The 16,669-nt window shown below is 46.9% G+C and overlaps 1 protein-coding gene across 1 annotated transcript in view; it reads left to right on the top strand.

Moving 5' to 3' along the window:
* Positions 1–3,064, top strand: part of rgma (repulsive guidance molecule BMP co-receptor a) — a 43,494-nt gene extending 40,430 nt beyond the window's left edge. Inside the window, exon 4 of the mRNA XM_043677230.2 lies at positions 262–3,064. Coding sequence (XP_043533165.1) covers positions 262–939 — 678 coding nt within the window. The 3' untranslated portion in view covers positions 940–3,064. The remainder of the gene's footprint in view (positions 1–261) is intronic.
* The last annotated feature ends 13,605 nt before the right edge of the window (positions 3,065–16,669 follow it).

The raw sequence follows: 16,669 nt of genomic DNA, 5'->3' as shown, positions 1-16,669 counted from the left end.
AACTGCCATCCTTACCTGGTCTGGCCTACATGTGACTCCAGACTCCCAGCAATGTGGTTGAATCTTAACTGCCCTCTGGGCAATTAGGGATGGACAATAAATGCTGGCCTAGTCAGTAATGCCCTCATCCTGTGAATGAATTGAGAGAAAAAGAAATTTCAGCATCTGCAGATCTTTGGGGTTGCTTTGTTCTGTTTCGCGTGTCGCTATGTTGAGTCGGGATGGGACACTGATTGGTGTTTTTGTTTTCTGTTGCTTCAGCTCACGGTCATTTTCAAGAACTTCCAGGAGTGCGTTGATCAGAAGGTGTACCAAGCAGAGACCGACGACCTCCCAGCGGCCTTCGTCGATGGCTCGAGAAATGGCGGCGAGAAACATGGCGCCAACAGCCTGAGGGTGCTGGAGAAAGTGGCCGGGCAGCACATCGAGATCCACGCCAAGTACATCGGGACCACCATCGTGGTGCGGCAGCTGGGCCACTACCTGACCTTTGCCGTCCGGCTGCCCGAGGAGGTGGCCAATTCCTTTGAGGACAACCAGGGCCTGCAGCTGTGCCTGAAGGGCTGCCCCACCAACGAGCGAATGGACTGGAGGCTCCCTCAGCCACGGAAGGGAGGGTCCGCGGCCCCCCACAGCGCCTTCACCCGTGAAGCGGCCACCGCTAAGTGCAGGGAGCGGCTGCCCGTGGACGATCTGTACTTTCGATCGTGCGTGTTTGACCTCCTGACCACGGGCAACGTGAACTTCACACTTGCGGCGTACTACGCCTTCGAAGATGTGAAGAACTTGCACTCGAATAAAGACAAGCTGCACATATACCAGAGGACAGCTGACCACTCAGAGGGCAACTCTGCCCCTGGGAGACCCAGTCTCCAGACTCTTCCCATCGCCCACTTCCTGCTAATCTGCTCCCTTTGGTGTTGCCTGGCACGCCTATAGCCATGCTGATGGGTGACTTTTATCAAGCAGCTGGTTTTGATCTGAATTGTTTTCGCTTTGAACCGCCGGTGACTACCTATCTGGTACCTCGTTTTTGCGCTCGTCCGTAAATTATTTCTGGTCTTCCCCCCCCTCCCCCCCCCCCCCCCCCAGCCCCGGCACCTGTGGACACATTGATTTCTTCTCTCGCGCTGCCAGCTGTTAGGCGGAGATCACCAGTGTCATTCCCCACCCTGTCGGTGTTTGTGGTTGTGTGTTTGTGGCATTTGTAGGGGATTTGGAATAGTGCAGGCGTGCGATGTCCGTCTGAACCAGGGGCCTGGCTGCACATCTCCGTCACTACCCTGTGACCGCCCCTCCCCCGACCTTCGGCAAAAAGAGGACCACCCATCTGAATCTCAGTACAATTTCAACCCCCTTTCAAAACACCTTTCAAAATCTAACCCTAACGCCAACCTCTTGACAGGGGAAGCGTCGGCAAATGGTGAAAATTCTCACCTGGTGAGGAATATTGGATCTGGGTAAAAATTGTGGAGTTCCAGTCTCCTGGTTGCCAGGATCTGTGCTTTCACAGGGCACGTTCCTCCTGCTACTTGGGGCCTTCCACTGATTCGACCTTCCCTTTGAGGCTGGTGAGTGTTGACAGGCTATTACCACACCGGGCATCACAGTGGTTTAGCACCAGGCTCATTCCCCTTGAGCTACAGAGTGGCACTACACATTAGGGCTTCACCTTCATCGACAAAGTAAATGTGCTGTAAGCCTGAGTACAATGCACTGGCACGTTGTGGAACCCCCCCCACCCCCATCTTCCCAGCTAACCAGGAGCATAGTGTTGTTTGATTTGCCTTCTCGATGGGACAGTGACGTGAAGTTTCATGCCCATTTGTGCCTATTACACTGGCACCTGATGCCCTGTGTCCTGCTGGCTTTGGTTCAGCACAGCTGTGAGCCTTTGTGTCGAAGATTGGAACTCGCGCACTGCGGGTTATTGACCAGCTGCGCAGCTTGAGATTAAAGATGGCGGAATGGACACACTGATGGCTGGGAATCCTCACGCATTTTACCCAGCAGTCCACCACGAGCTGCCCCCTTCCTCCAGGATCAACCAGGATGGGAGACCGTCACCCGCTACACTGGATCTGACCCGGTAACCTAGACAACTGGAGTGTCCTTCCAGCTCTTCCCATGTTGGCTTGTGGGTCAAAGGCAGTGAAGGGGCTTAAATAACACACACGTGCGTGGTCCTGTCCATTCACCATCATCCATTGTCCCCACACCCTTTCAGTGAGCTGTTTTTACCTGTTGACCTTCTACTGTTCAAGCATGTCCCTTTGCCATGGTGTAAAAGGAGATGTATGTGACAGGAAGAGAAAGCTTGCATAGTACTGACGAGGCAGCTCTCCTGAGGGCTCCAGTGATGAATGCCTTGCCAGGTGGGTTAGTGAGCTGGATAGATGCAGGTTGACTTCGCAGTCTGGCTGGAGGGAGCTGTATTGGTGGGGGTAGAGTTGATCTCCTTGGGATGAGGAAGGAGGTGATCAAGCCAAAGTTGCTGCGTTAGCCCCATTCTGTGGAGAAATGTCTGTCTGAGTGAATACAGCAGCATAACAGGGTGGAGGCTGCTATCAGACCCGGCTGATGGGCCTGTGATTAGATTAATTTTCCAACCCAGAGGGATGTGACACTGGGTGAGCTGACCCTTAAAGACACATGTCTGAGGCAATCAGAACAGTTTAAGATAGAAAGTAAATTTTATAGCTATGTATAATAGTAAATTACACAGTTTATGTAAAACATTCACTTTATTATTTATATTGAGGATTACATTCTGGGGCACTGTAACAGTAACAATAAAAAAAAGTCATGGGGGTGGGGCAAACAAGGGAGGGAGCTGAATCAGAACAGAGTCCGCGGAAGAGAAGGCACACTCCCAACACCAGCAGTGCCCACCTCCATCTCTTAAAAATCTCAAGGGTGCTGGTAGACACCGGATGTTCCCTCTTCTAAGGTTACCTGGGCACAAATGTAGCTGTGGAAGAAGGGCAGGCAGTCAGGAACTACCCCATACCTCATCCCTTTCATGGGCCACTCCCTGAACCCTATTGGTGGTCATTTCAGGCGAGTCAATGATGAGGTCCTCCCCCCCCCCCCCCCCCCCACACACACACAGACACCCACACACAGACACCCACACACAGACACACACACACACAGACACCCACACACAGACACCCACACACAGACACACACACAGACACCCACACACACACACAGACACCCACACACACACAGACACCCACACACAGACACAGACTACAGTCTCTAGCTATTTGATTGAAGGTTTAAAAAAACACTTCTTGAACACCTTCCTCCATCCACTGGTTTATAAGATCCAGTTTCCAGCGGGTATATATTGCCACGATCTTGCTGCAGCTGTTGTTTCCGCTGAATGAGAACTTGGTGGCTTCTCTGTGTCTTTCTCACCAACCCCCCCCCCCCCCCTTTTGCCTCAGAAGTGGGAGAGGCTGAAGGGATTCTTCCTACAGCAACTGAATAGCATTGGAGCCAAAACCAGGGGGAAGAAATAGTGTTTGGAAACGAGATTGTTAGCCACAGGCTTGGACTCAGTAGCAGTATTGCCCCTCTCTTAAATTGCTGAAGAGTTTTGTCCTGGCCTTGCACACTTATGCTTTCTTGAGTCAAGATCCCTGCCCTTTCCCGTTTGCCATTTTAACTTGGTCGCTTGTCTTGTGCGACCTTCACCCTGTGGGTCTGGAGATCTCCGAAGAGCCCATGCAGTTTCCTTGCCAGCGTTGATTCCCCTTCTAAGCTGAGGATGGACTCTTGAGTGTAAGCAGGTTACTTTTCTTGCATCTCAATCGTGTGCCCACTTGCCCTCCCTCCCTGACTCCCAGCAGCACAGCCTGAGCACAGAGCAGCGGGTGATGAGCAGGAGCAGGAATCCTGCCTGTACCATTTCATCTGCCACTCTCAGACCAGTGTTGCAACCCCTTGTTTCCACTTCAGGAGAGAGGAGAGCTAATTGCATCTGCTTTATTGATGTGTACATTTACAGGTCAGTTCAGAAAGAGAGATATTTATATATAAAAATGAGACACAGAACAAAACAACATTTGCAAGTTCAAAGAACAGCAGGTTCCAAGATGCAGTGACGACGATTCAACACAGTAATTACCCAGATATTGATGACAATGATCCCTGCCCCATGGCCTGAAGGCACTTTATCTCAATGACAGCCATCTGTACTGTGTGACTGTGGAGCTCATTGCATGGCATGGTGTTGCTGTGACAGTGTAAATACAGTGTTGTATATTGTTGGGTGTAATTTATCTTTGTTGAGATAATATATAGAGACCCATGGTGAACATTTGTGACTGTACATATGGAGTAATGTAATATTTCGTTTAATATTAATGTCTGAAGTTTTAACCCCTGCAGCTATGTTTACTTGTTAATGTGCTTTGGTTGTGTTAGGTTGACAGAAAAAGGAGGACTTGTGAAAGCAGACCCTTTAAGATTTCTTTTGAATGGAAGGGGCCTTGTTGGCATCATTCTCACGTTGGTGTGCAGCGGTCCCAACGTCACCAAGCACTGTTCTTGTTTCCAGAGTTGAACATGACCCAGGAGCTTTCTCTACACACCCCAATAACGCACCTCATCCTTTCTCCCTCGCTTGTCCTGTCTGCCGACGGAGCCCCTTTCAAGAGATTTTTAGGAATGGCACTTTATCTCGGTTACAATGTGACGTGGTTCTGCTTTGTTTGATTGCCTCCTGTCCTACCGTTTCAACCATCGCTGTCCCCGGGGAGCAGGAGGCACAACAGTGCGGTGTTTCCACAGTCAAATAGCTTTTATTGGGAAAATGAAAAGAATGACTCTATTCTTTCCATATATAGAAATTTTCAGCAAGATCTCTCCTTGTGTACATAATGTAAATTATTTATTATTGAAAAAACTTTGAGTAAAATTTTTGAGTAACAATTTCAACAATTCAGCATTTGGTTGTGTGGTTTTTGTGCTCATCCGGTCCAGCAATCTTGGTGCAGAGTGGTTGAATGCTTTTTACATTCTTTCAATATCACACCTACTCAGCTCAGGTACTAGGTAGTTCAAATGTAGCATCAAGCCCTCTATACAATGCTCCATCAAACACTACGAGGAGAAAGTGAGGTCTGCAGATGCTGGAGATCAAAGTTGAAACTTTATTGCTGGAACAGCACAGCAGGTCAGGCAGCATCCAGGGAACAGGGGATTCGACGTTTCGGGCACAGGCCCTTCTTCAGGAAAGGGGAGAAAGTGAGGTCTGCAGATGCTGGAGATCAAAGTTGAAACTTTCAGTTTTCCTGAAGAAGGGCCTGTGCCCGAAACGTCGAATCCCCTGTTCCCTGGATGCTGCCTGACCTGCTGTGCTGTTCCAGCAATAAAGTTTCAACCTCCATCAAACACTACCCATTGGAATACAGACCAGTTTAGCTTCAGAGTAAATCCCATCAGCCTTGATTTTATCAAATGACAAGAGTAGGCTTGAGGAACCAATTAGGCCTATTCCTGCTTTCAATTTTTACATGGAGTAGCAAAGCTCCCTCAGCACAGTGCAAGTTCACGCTACTGTACTCCGATAACATTTCTCAGATCTCACAGCAGCTCGACTTTCCAATGGCCGCACTGAAGGATTACAAATTGGGGGTAGTTTTGTTTAGTGTTGTCCCAGTAACTGGTTGGGTAGAGTCCAGTCTAGCTGAGCAATTTTTGTTCTCAAACTACCTGCAAGCATGGGGGCGAGAGCTGGCATCTCCAGTCCCCAACACTGGCTCCTCCACCTCCCACATGCGATGCAGCTGCCTGACAGAGAGCCAGGTTGGTTTTAATGAAGTAATGAGGATGAAGGCCATTCAGTCCATCAAGCCTATTCCACCATCCAATGAGATCATGGCTGTTCCAACTGCACAGACCCACCTTTGACCTATGTCCCTTAATAACTTTGCTGAACAAAAAATGGATGGATCTCAGATTTAAAATGAACAACTGATCCAGCATTCACTGTCATTTAGGGAAGAAATCTTCCAACCCCTATTACCCTTGGTGTGTAGAAGTGCTTCCTAACTTCTCACCTGAACAGTCAGATCCTAATTCTCAGACTATGCCTTCTCGTTCTAGAGTCCCCAGGCAATGGAAAGAATTTATCTACCCGGTCTTTCAATGTTAGTATGTTTAAGAATGCTAACTTCACTCCCAGGATGACAGCATTGCCATAAGTCTACACTGGCCATTTCTAGCTAGCCTGGACAAGATGGTGGGCTACCTCATTAACCTGCTCCAGTGCGAGCAGTGAAGGGAGATTCTCTGGTAGGAAGGTAGGAGCTCCAGGATGTGGACACAGTGATAACGAAGCAGGAAGAAGTCTGACTTAGATGGTAGTTGGACTACCATAGACTTGTCGTAGGCGTAGACATTTCCAGCATGGAAACAGGCTCTTCACATCCATGCTGGCCAACAAACACCTCTCTCTTCTCGTCCCATTTCTGACATCGGTCCTTAACCTTGTCTGCCATGATGCTTCAAGTGATCATCGAAATAACAGTATTTCCTAAGTGGTGAGGCGGTTCTTGCCTTGACCATGCTATTGCGCATTGAGTTCCACATATTCACCAGCTTCCAGAGGCAGGCCCCTTGAAGCTTCCTGCCCTTAGCTGTAAATCCATGGCCCCTGACTTCTGTTCCCTCTGCTAAGGGAAGGTCTTTTTTCCTCTTCCGCACTCCTCACAACTTTGTACATCTCAAACAAGTCCCTTCTCTGCCCCAAGGGAAACAATCCCAGCCCCTCTTTACAGCTGAATCACTGCAATCCTGGCAACTTCCTGGTGTGGGTAAAAAAAATGAACTCCAGATGCTGGAAATCAAACAAAAACAGGAATTGCTGGAAAAACTGGCATCACGTGTGGAGAGAAGGCAAAGTTAACGTTTCAGCTCCAGCATCCCTTTATCAAAACTGTTCCAAGGAAGAGTCTCTGATCCTGGAGTGTTGGCTCTGCTTTCTCTCCACAGATGTTGCCAGTCTTGCTGAGTTTTTCCAGCAATTTGCATTTTTGTTTCTGACTTCCTGGTGAATCTCCTATGCAACCTCTCCAGTGCATTGCATCCTTCGTACAGAGTGGTGACCAGAACTGCACACAGTACTCCAGCTGTGTCCATGTGGTAACCAGCACCCTTAACTCATCTGCCGTCCTCGTTTCTCTGCATTAAAACAAATGTCATCCAACCTTGTCAAATTTGCATGAGTCTGATCTTGATGATATACATTCTGCTTGCCAAAGGGGCCTGGAATTTCTTCTACATGTGACTGTGTGTTACTCAATTGTACCTGCACTCCATGTCCCACTCCCTTGACAAATTAATTTGCAGCACACGAACAGCTCTCACTAACATTCCTGCAAGGACATGGATCTTCTTACAGTTTTAGGAGCAATCCTCAGACTTGCTCAGGTTCCACCTTCCCCAAAAATAGACCCAGTGAGTCAGAAATGTAATGCCTACCCTCCTGCACCAACTCTTCAGTCACATAATAACCCACTCAATCTGCTGTTAATAGATTGGTTTCTAATTAACCTGTTCAGTGAGTGCTTTGAGTATAGCAGTTGGGAGGTCATGTTGCGACTGTACAGGACATTGGTTGGGCAACGTTTGGAATACTGGGTGCAATTCTGGTCTCCCTGCCATAGGATGGATGTTGTGAAACTTGATGGGGTTCAGAAAAGATTGACAAGGGCGTTGCCAGGGTTGGAGAGTTTGAGCTATAGGGAGAGGCTGAATAGGCTGGGGCTTGTTTTCCTTGTCAAAAAGTATGGCGCTGGAAAAGCACAGTTGGTCAGGCAGCATCCGAGGAGCAGGAGAGTCTATGTTTCAAGCATAAACCCTTCATCAGGAATGTGGGGAGGCCAAGGGGGCTGTGAGATAAATGGGAGAGAGAGTGGGGCTGGCAGGGGAGGAAGGGAGCTAGGAATGCGATAAATGAAGGTGGGGGTGAAGGTGTTAGGTGAGCGAGGAAGGTGGAGCAAATAGGTGGGAAGGAAGATGGACAGAACAGTTCAAGAGGGCGGTTCAGAGTTGGAATTTTGGATCTGGGATAAGGTGGGGGGTGGGGAGATGAGGAAACTGGTGAAATCGACCATGCGGTTGGAGGGGCCCAAGGTAGAAGGTGAAGTGTTCTTCCTCCACGCATCGGGTGGCTAGAATTTGGGGGTGGAGGTGGCCCAGGATTTGCATGCCCTTGGCAGAGTGGGAAGGGGAGTTAAAGTGTTCAGCCACAGGGCGATGGGGTTGTTTAGTGCATCTCCCAGAGATGATCTCTGAAATATTCTGCAAGCTGGGATCCTGTCTCCCCAATGTCAAGGAGACCACATCGAAACCAACAGCCACAGTAGATAATGTGTGTGGAGGTGCAGAACATACAATAGAGGTTGGTTTAACTACAACATTTAAAAGGCATCTGGATAGGGTATATGAGTAGAGGGCTATGAGCCAAATGCTGGCAAACAGGACTAGATTTAAGATAGCTGGTTGACATGGATGATTTGGACTGAAGGGTTTTTCCATGCTGTACATCTCTATAACTCTGTGATATTATGATAAACCTCTGGAGCAGGTGGGACTTGAACTCAAACATTCCAGTTCAGAGATTAGGATACATTACACACTTTTGAAGCAGGTGGGATTTGAACCCTGGCCTTCTGGTTCAGTGGTAGAGACACTACCACTACCATAAAAACCCTTCTCTGTTGGTCATATCCATTAAAGACAGATGAAGAATACATTTTTCTCACAGAGGACTGTGTGTGTTTGGAATTCCCTTCTTCAAAAGAAACTGGGAAGCTCATGAGGGCAATGTCCTGACTCCTACATGTAACTGCATCCGCGCACACTGGCAAATACTGGGCAACCAGCTCCATAATAACCACGAGTGCTTTTAGGATTCATCATCAACATTTACTGGCACAAAACCCTGTTCATTATAAAGCAGTGATAGAGCACGGGGTGGGGAGAAAAATAAATAATCCATCACACCAATACAGAAGAACCTCGATTATCCGAATTTCAGATTATCCGAACAAGATCACAAGGTCCCGATGTTTGGGTAAGCTGTTATCTGCCATTCGATTATCCAAACAAAATACTCCACACCTTTGTCATTTGGATAATCAAAGGTCCCCTGTATTTTCACTCCTATCTTAACATCTAATCACCCCTAATACGTATGCAGAAAAAGACCTATACAAGGGCCACATTTAAAAGCAATCACATTCTTGTCCTATACCTAGTGAGGTCCTGGTTATTTTAAGTAATCCTCTTGGAAATAATAAGCAAACATATGGTCCATTCGTAATGATGATATGCATCCAAGCCTGAAGTGAACCTTTTAATGAGGAAAGGACACTTACTATCTTGACCCAGTCTAATGCACATTAAGTTCATAAGAAAAAAAACAGAAAGGCAATGTAGTGGCAAATGCCTTCTCAAGCATCAATTAAGAATGGGCAATAAATACTTCCTTGCCAGAAACATTCACTTCACAAGAAAGAATTCTTTAAAAATTGGAGGACCAAAGGATGCAACTCTCGATAGGATGAAGTTGATAGGTACAGTGCATCTCCTCTCTCAATGCAGTTGGAAGAACAGAGTACAGTAAGATTAAAAAAAGATTTTCTGCTGTTGAACGTTACACCCAGCACCATGTATTTGTAGATCAATTTGATCCCTTATACTGCAGCCATCTCAGCCACTAGTGTTTGACTGATGGGCTGGTATTTATAGAACCTCTGTCTGGTCCTATGTCATTCCCAGAGATATTCTGATGAGGCCAGGAAACTGAAATGTTGACTTTTAAAACAAAAACAGGAATTGCTGGCAAAAAGCAGCAGGTCTGACAGCATCTGTGGAGAGAAAGCAGAGTTAACGTTTCAAGTTTGCAACATTTTAAGGGGAGGTGATGGCCTCGAGGTATTATTGCTGGATTACTAATCCAGAGACCCAGGTAATGTTCTGGGGACTCGGATTCAAATCCCACCATAGCAGATGGCAGTTTGAATTCAATAAAAGAAAATCTGGTATTAAGAGTGTAACGATGACCATGAATCAACTGTTGATTGTTAGAAAAACCCATATGGTTCACTAGGGAAGGAAACTGCCATCCTTACCTGGTCTGGCCTACATGTGACTCCAGACCCACAGCAATGTCATTGACTCTTAACTGCCCTGAGTAATTAGGTATGGGTAATAAATGCTGCCTAGTCAGTGACACCCTCATCCTATGAATGAACTTATAAAGTCCAGTGACTTCTTCAGAACTAACAGATTTCCTAATTGGCTGAACCAGAAACAAAAAGATCCATAAAATCACCAAGCCCTTCAACTACACAAAGCTGCACTTCGTTTTAAAGTAGTGATCGAATTCTCCCCTTGATTGTTCTGAAGAGTGAGCTACAGGTAAGTGGCTGGAGTTCCCTCCTCTCCCTCCAGCCCATCAGAATGTTGGAGGTTCAACTCTCTTTGCAAGAGACATGAGTAGACAATGCAGTCTGACACTTGAGTGCAGTGTTAAGGGATTGCTGCATTGTCAAAGTTGCCAATTTTCTATTGAAATGTTAAAAGTAATGCTCTCAAGGGTATATTAAAAAAAAACACATCCACAGAACAACAGTGGAATTATCCTCAGTCCAATATTTATCCCTCTATCACCATTAATAAAACCGATGAACTGGTCATCTTGACAATGCTCCTTTTGAGATCTTGCTTTGAACCAACTTGGTTGCTTTGACTCCTATAGCTCCGAACAAACGTAAAGCACTTTGACACATGAGGTGTGAATGGTGCTATGCAAATACAAGTCTTTTTGTTATTTAATGCAAGGTTGCCCCCCAAATCTAACAAGAGAATCCATAGGTGTGGAGCTGGAGAAGCACAGCAGGTCACACAGCATCTGAGGAGCAGGAGAGTTAACGTTTTGGGCCAAGAGCCTTCATCAGGGCTCAGATTATGGTCAAAGTACTTCGGCGCAGAGGAGATGACTATAAAGTTGCAGTGGCAGACACACCACTGAGCTCTCTTCGGAGGGAGGAAGAGACCTTCTGTAAGGTGGGCATCCTTGGAAGAGTCCCAATGGCCTGAAACACTGACTATCCTGCTCCTCAGATGCTGTCTGACCTGCTGTGTTTCTCCAGCTCCACATCTCTTGACTCTGGCTTCCAGCATCTCCAGTCCTTACTGTCCCCTACCCAGAGAATGTTGACTTACTTGACTATTGCCCCGTGGGGGTAGGTACAGCTCAGTCTGCACAGAGGTACTCAGAACTATTTCACTCAAACTTTTTTTCAGGTGCAATCCAAATCAGAATGAGGTTTTGGGAAGGTCTCTTGTGATACAGTGGCAATGTCCCTACCTCTGAGGCAGGTGGCCTGGATTCAAGTCCCACTGCACTAGAGGAGTGTCATGACAAGTCTAAACAGGTTGATTAAAATTATCTGAGGTCTTGGACACATCACAGTTTACATTCATGCTGTTTTCATCTGACATGCTGTCAGACCGACTGCCTTAGCATCTGAGGAGCAGGAGAGTTAACGTTTTGGGCCAAAAGCCTTCATCAGGGCTCAGATTATGGTCAAAGTACTTCAGCGCAGAGGAGATGACTAAGAGGTTGCAGTGGCAGACACACCACTGAGCTCTCTTCGGAGGGAGGAAGAGATCTTCTGTAAGGTGGGCATCCTTGGAAGAGTCCCAATGGCCTGAAACACTTGGGAGCAGCACACTTAGGGAGTTTGTCTCCCTCTTAAAAAAAAAACAATAACAGCTTGGGTTTACATAACCTCTAATGTAAATAAAATAATCCAAACTGTATTAGTGGGATTATCAAAAACTAGGAAAAATGAGGAGGTAGTAATTGACCATAGGCTTGAAGGAGGCAGGCAGGACTTCAGTGAGGAAAACCCCAAAGGCCTGGGTTCGGGCAACTAAGTGCACAATCACCAAAGTAATTTCAAAGGGGGATGCACAAGAGGTGAGAATTAGATCAGACACAGATCAAAAGAAAAGGTCTTAGACAGTAAGAGATGTACAGGCAACAACCAAAGGTCAATTGTATCACGTATGACAACTCTTGACTCAAGTAAAAACAGTGACTGCAGATGCTGGAAACCAGATTCTGGATTAGTGGTGCTGGAAGAGCACAGCAGTTCAGGCAGCATCCGAGGACAGGCAAAATCGACGTTTCGGGCAAAAGCCCTTCATCAGGAATAAAGGCAGAGAGCCTGAAGGGTGGAGAGGTAAGCTCGAGGAGGGTGGGGGTGGGGAGAAAGTAGCATAGAGTACAATAGGTGAGGGGGGGAGGGGATGAAGGTGATAGGTCAGGGAAGAGGGTGGAGTGGATAGGTGGAAAAGAAGATAGGCAGGTAGGACAAGTCATGGGGACAGTGCGGAGCTGAAAGTTTGGAACTAGGGTGATGTGGGGCAAGGGGAAATGAGGAAACTGTTGAAGTCCACATTGATGCCCTGGGGTTGAAGTGTTCCGAGGCGGAAGATGAGGCGTTCTTCCTCCAGGCATCTGGTGGTGAGGGAGCGGCGGTGAAAGAGGCCCAGGACCTCCAAGTCCTCGGCAGAGTGGGAGGGGGAGTTGAAATGTTGGGCCACAGGACGGTGTGGTTGATTGGTGCGGGTGTCCCGGAGATGTTCCCTAAAGCGCTCCGCTAGGAGGCGTCCAGTCTCCCCAATGTAGAGGAGACCACATCGGGAGCAACGGATACAATAAGTGATCTTGGTGGATGTGCAGATAAAACTTTGATGGATGTGGAAGGCTCCTTTAGGGCCTTCCACATCCATCAATGTTTTATCTGCACATCCACCAATATCATTTATTGTATCCGTTGCTCCCGATGCGGTCTCCTCTACATTGGGGAGACTGGACGCCTCCTAGTGGAGTGCTTTAAAGAACATCTCCGGGACACCCGCACCAATCAACCACACCGCCCTGTGGCCCAACATTTCTACTCCCCCTCCCACTCTGCCGAGGACATGGAGGTCCTGGGCCTCCTTCACCGCCGCTCCCTCACCATCAGACGATTGGAGGAGGACTTCAACAGTTTCCTCATTTCCCCTTCCCCCACCTCACCCTAGTTCCAAACTTCCAGCTCAGCACTGTCCCCATGACGTGTCCTACCTGCCTATCTTCTTTTCCACCTATCCACTCCACCCTCCTCCCTGACCTATCACCTTCATTCCCTCCCCCACTCACCTATTGTACTCTATGCTACTTTCTCCCCACCCTCCTCGAGCTTATCTCTCCACCCTTCAGGCTCTCTGCCTTTAATCCTGATGAAGGGCTTTTGCCCGAAACGTCGATTTTACTGCTCCTCGGATTCTGCCTGAACTGCTGTGCTCTTCCAGCACCACTAATCCAGCACTTGACTCAGACCAGTTACCTTAGATCAGACTGGCAATCAAACTGGCAACTTGCCCCTCTGCATGTTCTAGCCACTGGAAATGATGCAGGAATCATTGCAGTCCACACGAGATTTACAGCTGTCAACTCATGACTCTAAGCCAAGAGAATTAAAAAATCTATCACAAATCTGTCTCCAAAAGTCAGAAATGTGAGCTTCCTGTGACGATGATACACTGGCTATTTTACTGTATTTATAACTCTGTACACCCAGTGTTGTGTTGGCTGTGACTAATGTGGTTGGGCTGCCACGTAGCCTGAAGCAATTCTGCCCTCTGCTGTTCAGCACACAGAACGTCTGACAACAACGCTATCACCCAACAGGATGGAATGTGATATTAACTCCTAATTTCCCACATTGTCTCCCCATGCTCAGCAACCACACAACATTCCCGTAAGAGTGGTTGGACTGTGATCATGCCACAAAAATGGATTCTGCAATTTTAGCTCAGAGTAACAGTTCCCCAAATCCCAATAATTAAAACAACTGTGGATGCTGAAAAACCCACTTATGGTTCCCATCATCAGCTTTTCATTTTCCCTGGCATACTATTGTCCATCCCTTTGTCTGTTTGTTGCTGACTCTGGGCTCCTTGTTCACATATCTGCTCATTCCCCCACCCCATCTTCAGCCTATAAACCTACTTTTCCCAGCAAATATCTGTCTGAAGGAGGATCATTCAACTGGAAACAGTAACTCTTTCATTGGATGCTGCTAAAGCTGCTGAGTTTCTTCAGCAATTTCTGTCTTTGTCCCACCACGACCATTCTAAGATGAAGGCACAGAACTTGCACAGAACAGTCTGAGAGTACAACCATTCAACAATGTCAAGAAAGCACACCAATGCCTCTACTTGCTCAAAAGGTTAAAGAAATTCAGCCTGTTCACAATGACTCGTACCAATTTTTATAGATGGAGCACAGAATGGATCCTATCCAGATACATCAGAGCTTGGGGAAGGTAACTGCTCTGCCCAAGACAGCAAGAAATTAGAGAGTTCTGAACTACTCCGCCACTTGCTTCCATTGTCTCCATCTATACTTCCTGTTGCCTTGGGAAAGCAACCAACATAATCAAAACCCCTCTCACTCTCTTCCATCATACAGAACATACACAAGTTTGAAAACATACACCAACACATTAAGCACAGCTTCTTCCCTGCTGTTACCAGATTTATGAAGGGACCACTCATATTAGAATGGATCGTTCTCTGCACCTTCTCTGTAGCTGCAACACTACATTCTGAACTCTATTCTAATACCCGGATGAACTTACGCAAGGTTATGATTTGTCCAGCTAGCACACAAAAACACCACTTTTCACCGTATCTCACAACATGACAATAATAAGTCAAAGTCAGTCCATCGAAAGCTCATTTACCAGTTTGGGGACAGAATTGATAATTGACAAAATTGATCACTGATGTCCTCAACATTACCATTGCATTTAATGCATTAAGCTCACCATTGTCCATCAATCCCTCTCCTACGCTCCAGTTCATTGTTGTACCTACCTCTTATCCAACCAGCAGCATCATCATTGTTCTCTTCCCAATTTGTGAGCCTTACTTCATCAAGAACTTATCCCTGATGCTTTGGTCCCTCTTATTCTCAGCATCCCTTTTAGATCCAGCTTTTTATACTCCTATTCCTTACCTCCGCAATGCTCTTATTTAGCATTCCCTCTCTAAACCCAGTTACTTCCTTTCTTAAAGTTAATCTCATTTGGGATCACAACTTGCAAACTAATTTGCTGGCTTGTTAGATGCTTTCCATGTCATGTTAAGCATAGTGGAGCAATCACTATAGTGAAGGTAGTTCATCACTTTCCCATATCAACTAGGAATTCAACTTCAATAGACACAAGCACACCCAAAATTGGATCCCAATTCAACTGCAAATTTGCTTTCAAATCTCTCCATGGCCTCGCCTCACCTCACCATTTCTCTAATCTCCTTCAAAGTTGAAACTTTATTGCTGGAACAGCACAGCAGGTCAGGCAGCATCCAGGGAACAGGAGATTCGACGTTTCGGGCACAGGCCCTTCTTCGAATCTCCTGTTCCCTGGATGCTGCCTGACCTGCTGTGCTGTTCCAGCAATAAAGTTTCAACTTTGATCTCCAGCATCTGCAGACCTCACTTTCTCCTCGAAGATTTCAACCTACTGCGAATCCTCTTACAAGGATGCCTTCCTTGAAGCAGCTCTCTGCCTCTCTCTACAAAGATTTCAGTGAGTCCCTCTCTCACTGCACACCCCAGGTCATCTCCTCTGCACAGAAGCTCTTCAGCCACATTCTGAAGCAGACCCGTTACCACAGCCATATCTCCTTTCTCAGTCATTCCTGAAGAAGGGCCTGTGCCCGAAACGTCGAATCTCCTGTTCCCTGGATCCTGCCTGACCTGCTGTGCTGTTCCAGCAATAAAGTTTCAACTTTGATCTCCAGCATCTGCAGACCTCACTTTCTCCTCTAATCTCCTTCAGTCCAGCAACCCTCTTGAGGTCATTGCATCCCTTCAATTCTGACCTCTTCTATCTCATCACAATTAATCGTTCTGCCTTTAGTGACTGTGCATTCAGATATCAAGCTGAAAATGTGTTGCTGGAAAAGCGCAGCAGGTCAGGTAGCATCCAAGGAGCAGGAGAATCGACGCTTCGAGCATGAGCCCTTGTTTTAGAAGGGCTCATGCCCGAAGCGTCGATTCTCCTGCTCCTTGGATGCTGCCTGACCTGCTGCACTTTTCCAGCAACACATTTTCAGCTCTGATCTCCAGTCCTCACTTTCTCCATTCAGATATCTAGGCCATTAACTCGTGCTCCATAAACTTTCACCTCCTCTATGACTTCAATTCAAGGCTTGCTAAATAGTCTTGTCCCAACAGTGAGGGAGTAGAAATGGATCTATCAAGGTGGGGGTGGGGATAGGGATAACAACCCACAAGCTGAAAACCGCATTTGGGATCCCAATACCCACCTTGGAATTCCCTCCCTAAATCTCTCTACATCTTTGAGATGCACCTGAGGGATCTACCTATAATTGAATTCCATAATTATCACATGGCTCAGTGTCAAGTTTTAACTTGGTAATGTTGCTGTGAAGTGCCTTGGATTGTCCAAAGGCACCGAGTTTTGTGATGATATCGCCAACAATCCATAAATGAAGTTCTTCCATTCCACATACACTCCATGTTAAAACAAAATAGTAATCACTGAACAGCAAAGAG

This window comes from Chiloscyllium plagiosum, unplaced genomic scaffold (assembly GCF_037043375.1).
Source record: "Chiloscyllium plagiosum isolate Xiang-an unplaced genomic scaffold, Cpla_swu_hap1 HiC_scaffold_39, whole genome shotgun sequence".
In the NCBI taxonomy this organism is placed as follows: Eukaryota; Metazoa; Chordata; class Chondrichthyes; order Orectolobiformes; family Hemiscylliidae; genus Chiloscyllium; species Chiloscyllium plagiosum.
The sequence above is the reverse complement of the archived record's forward strand: the minus strand, read 5'-3'. Positions and strand labels throughout refer to the sequence as shown.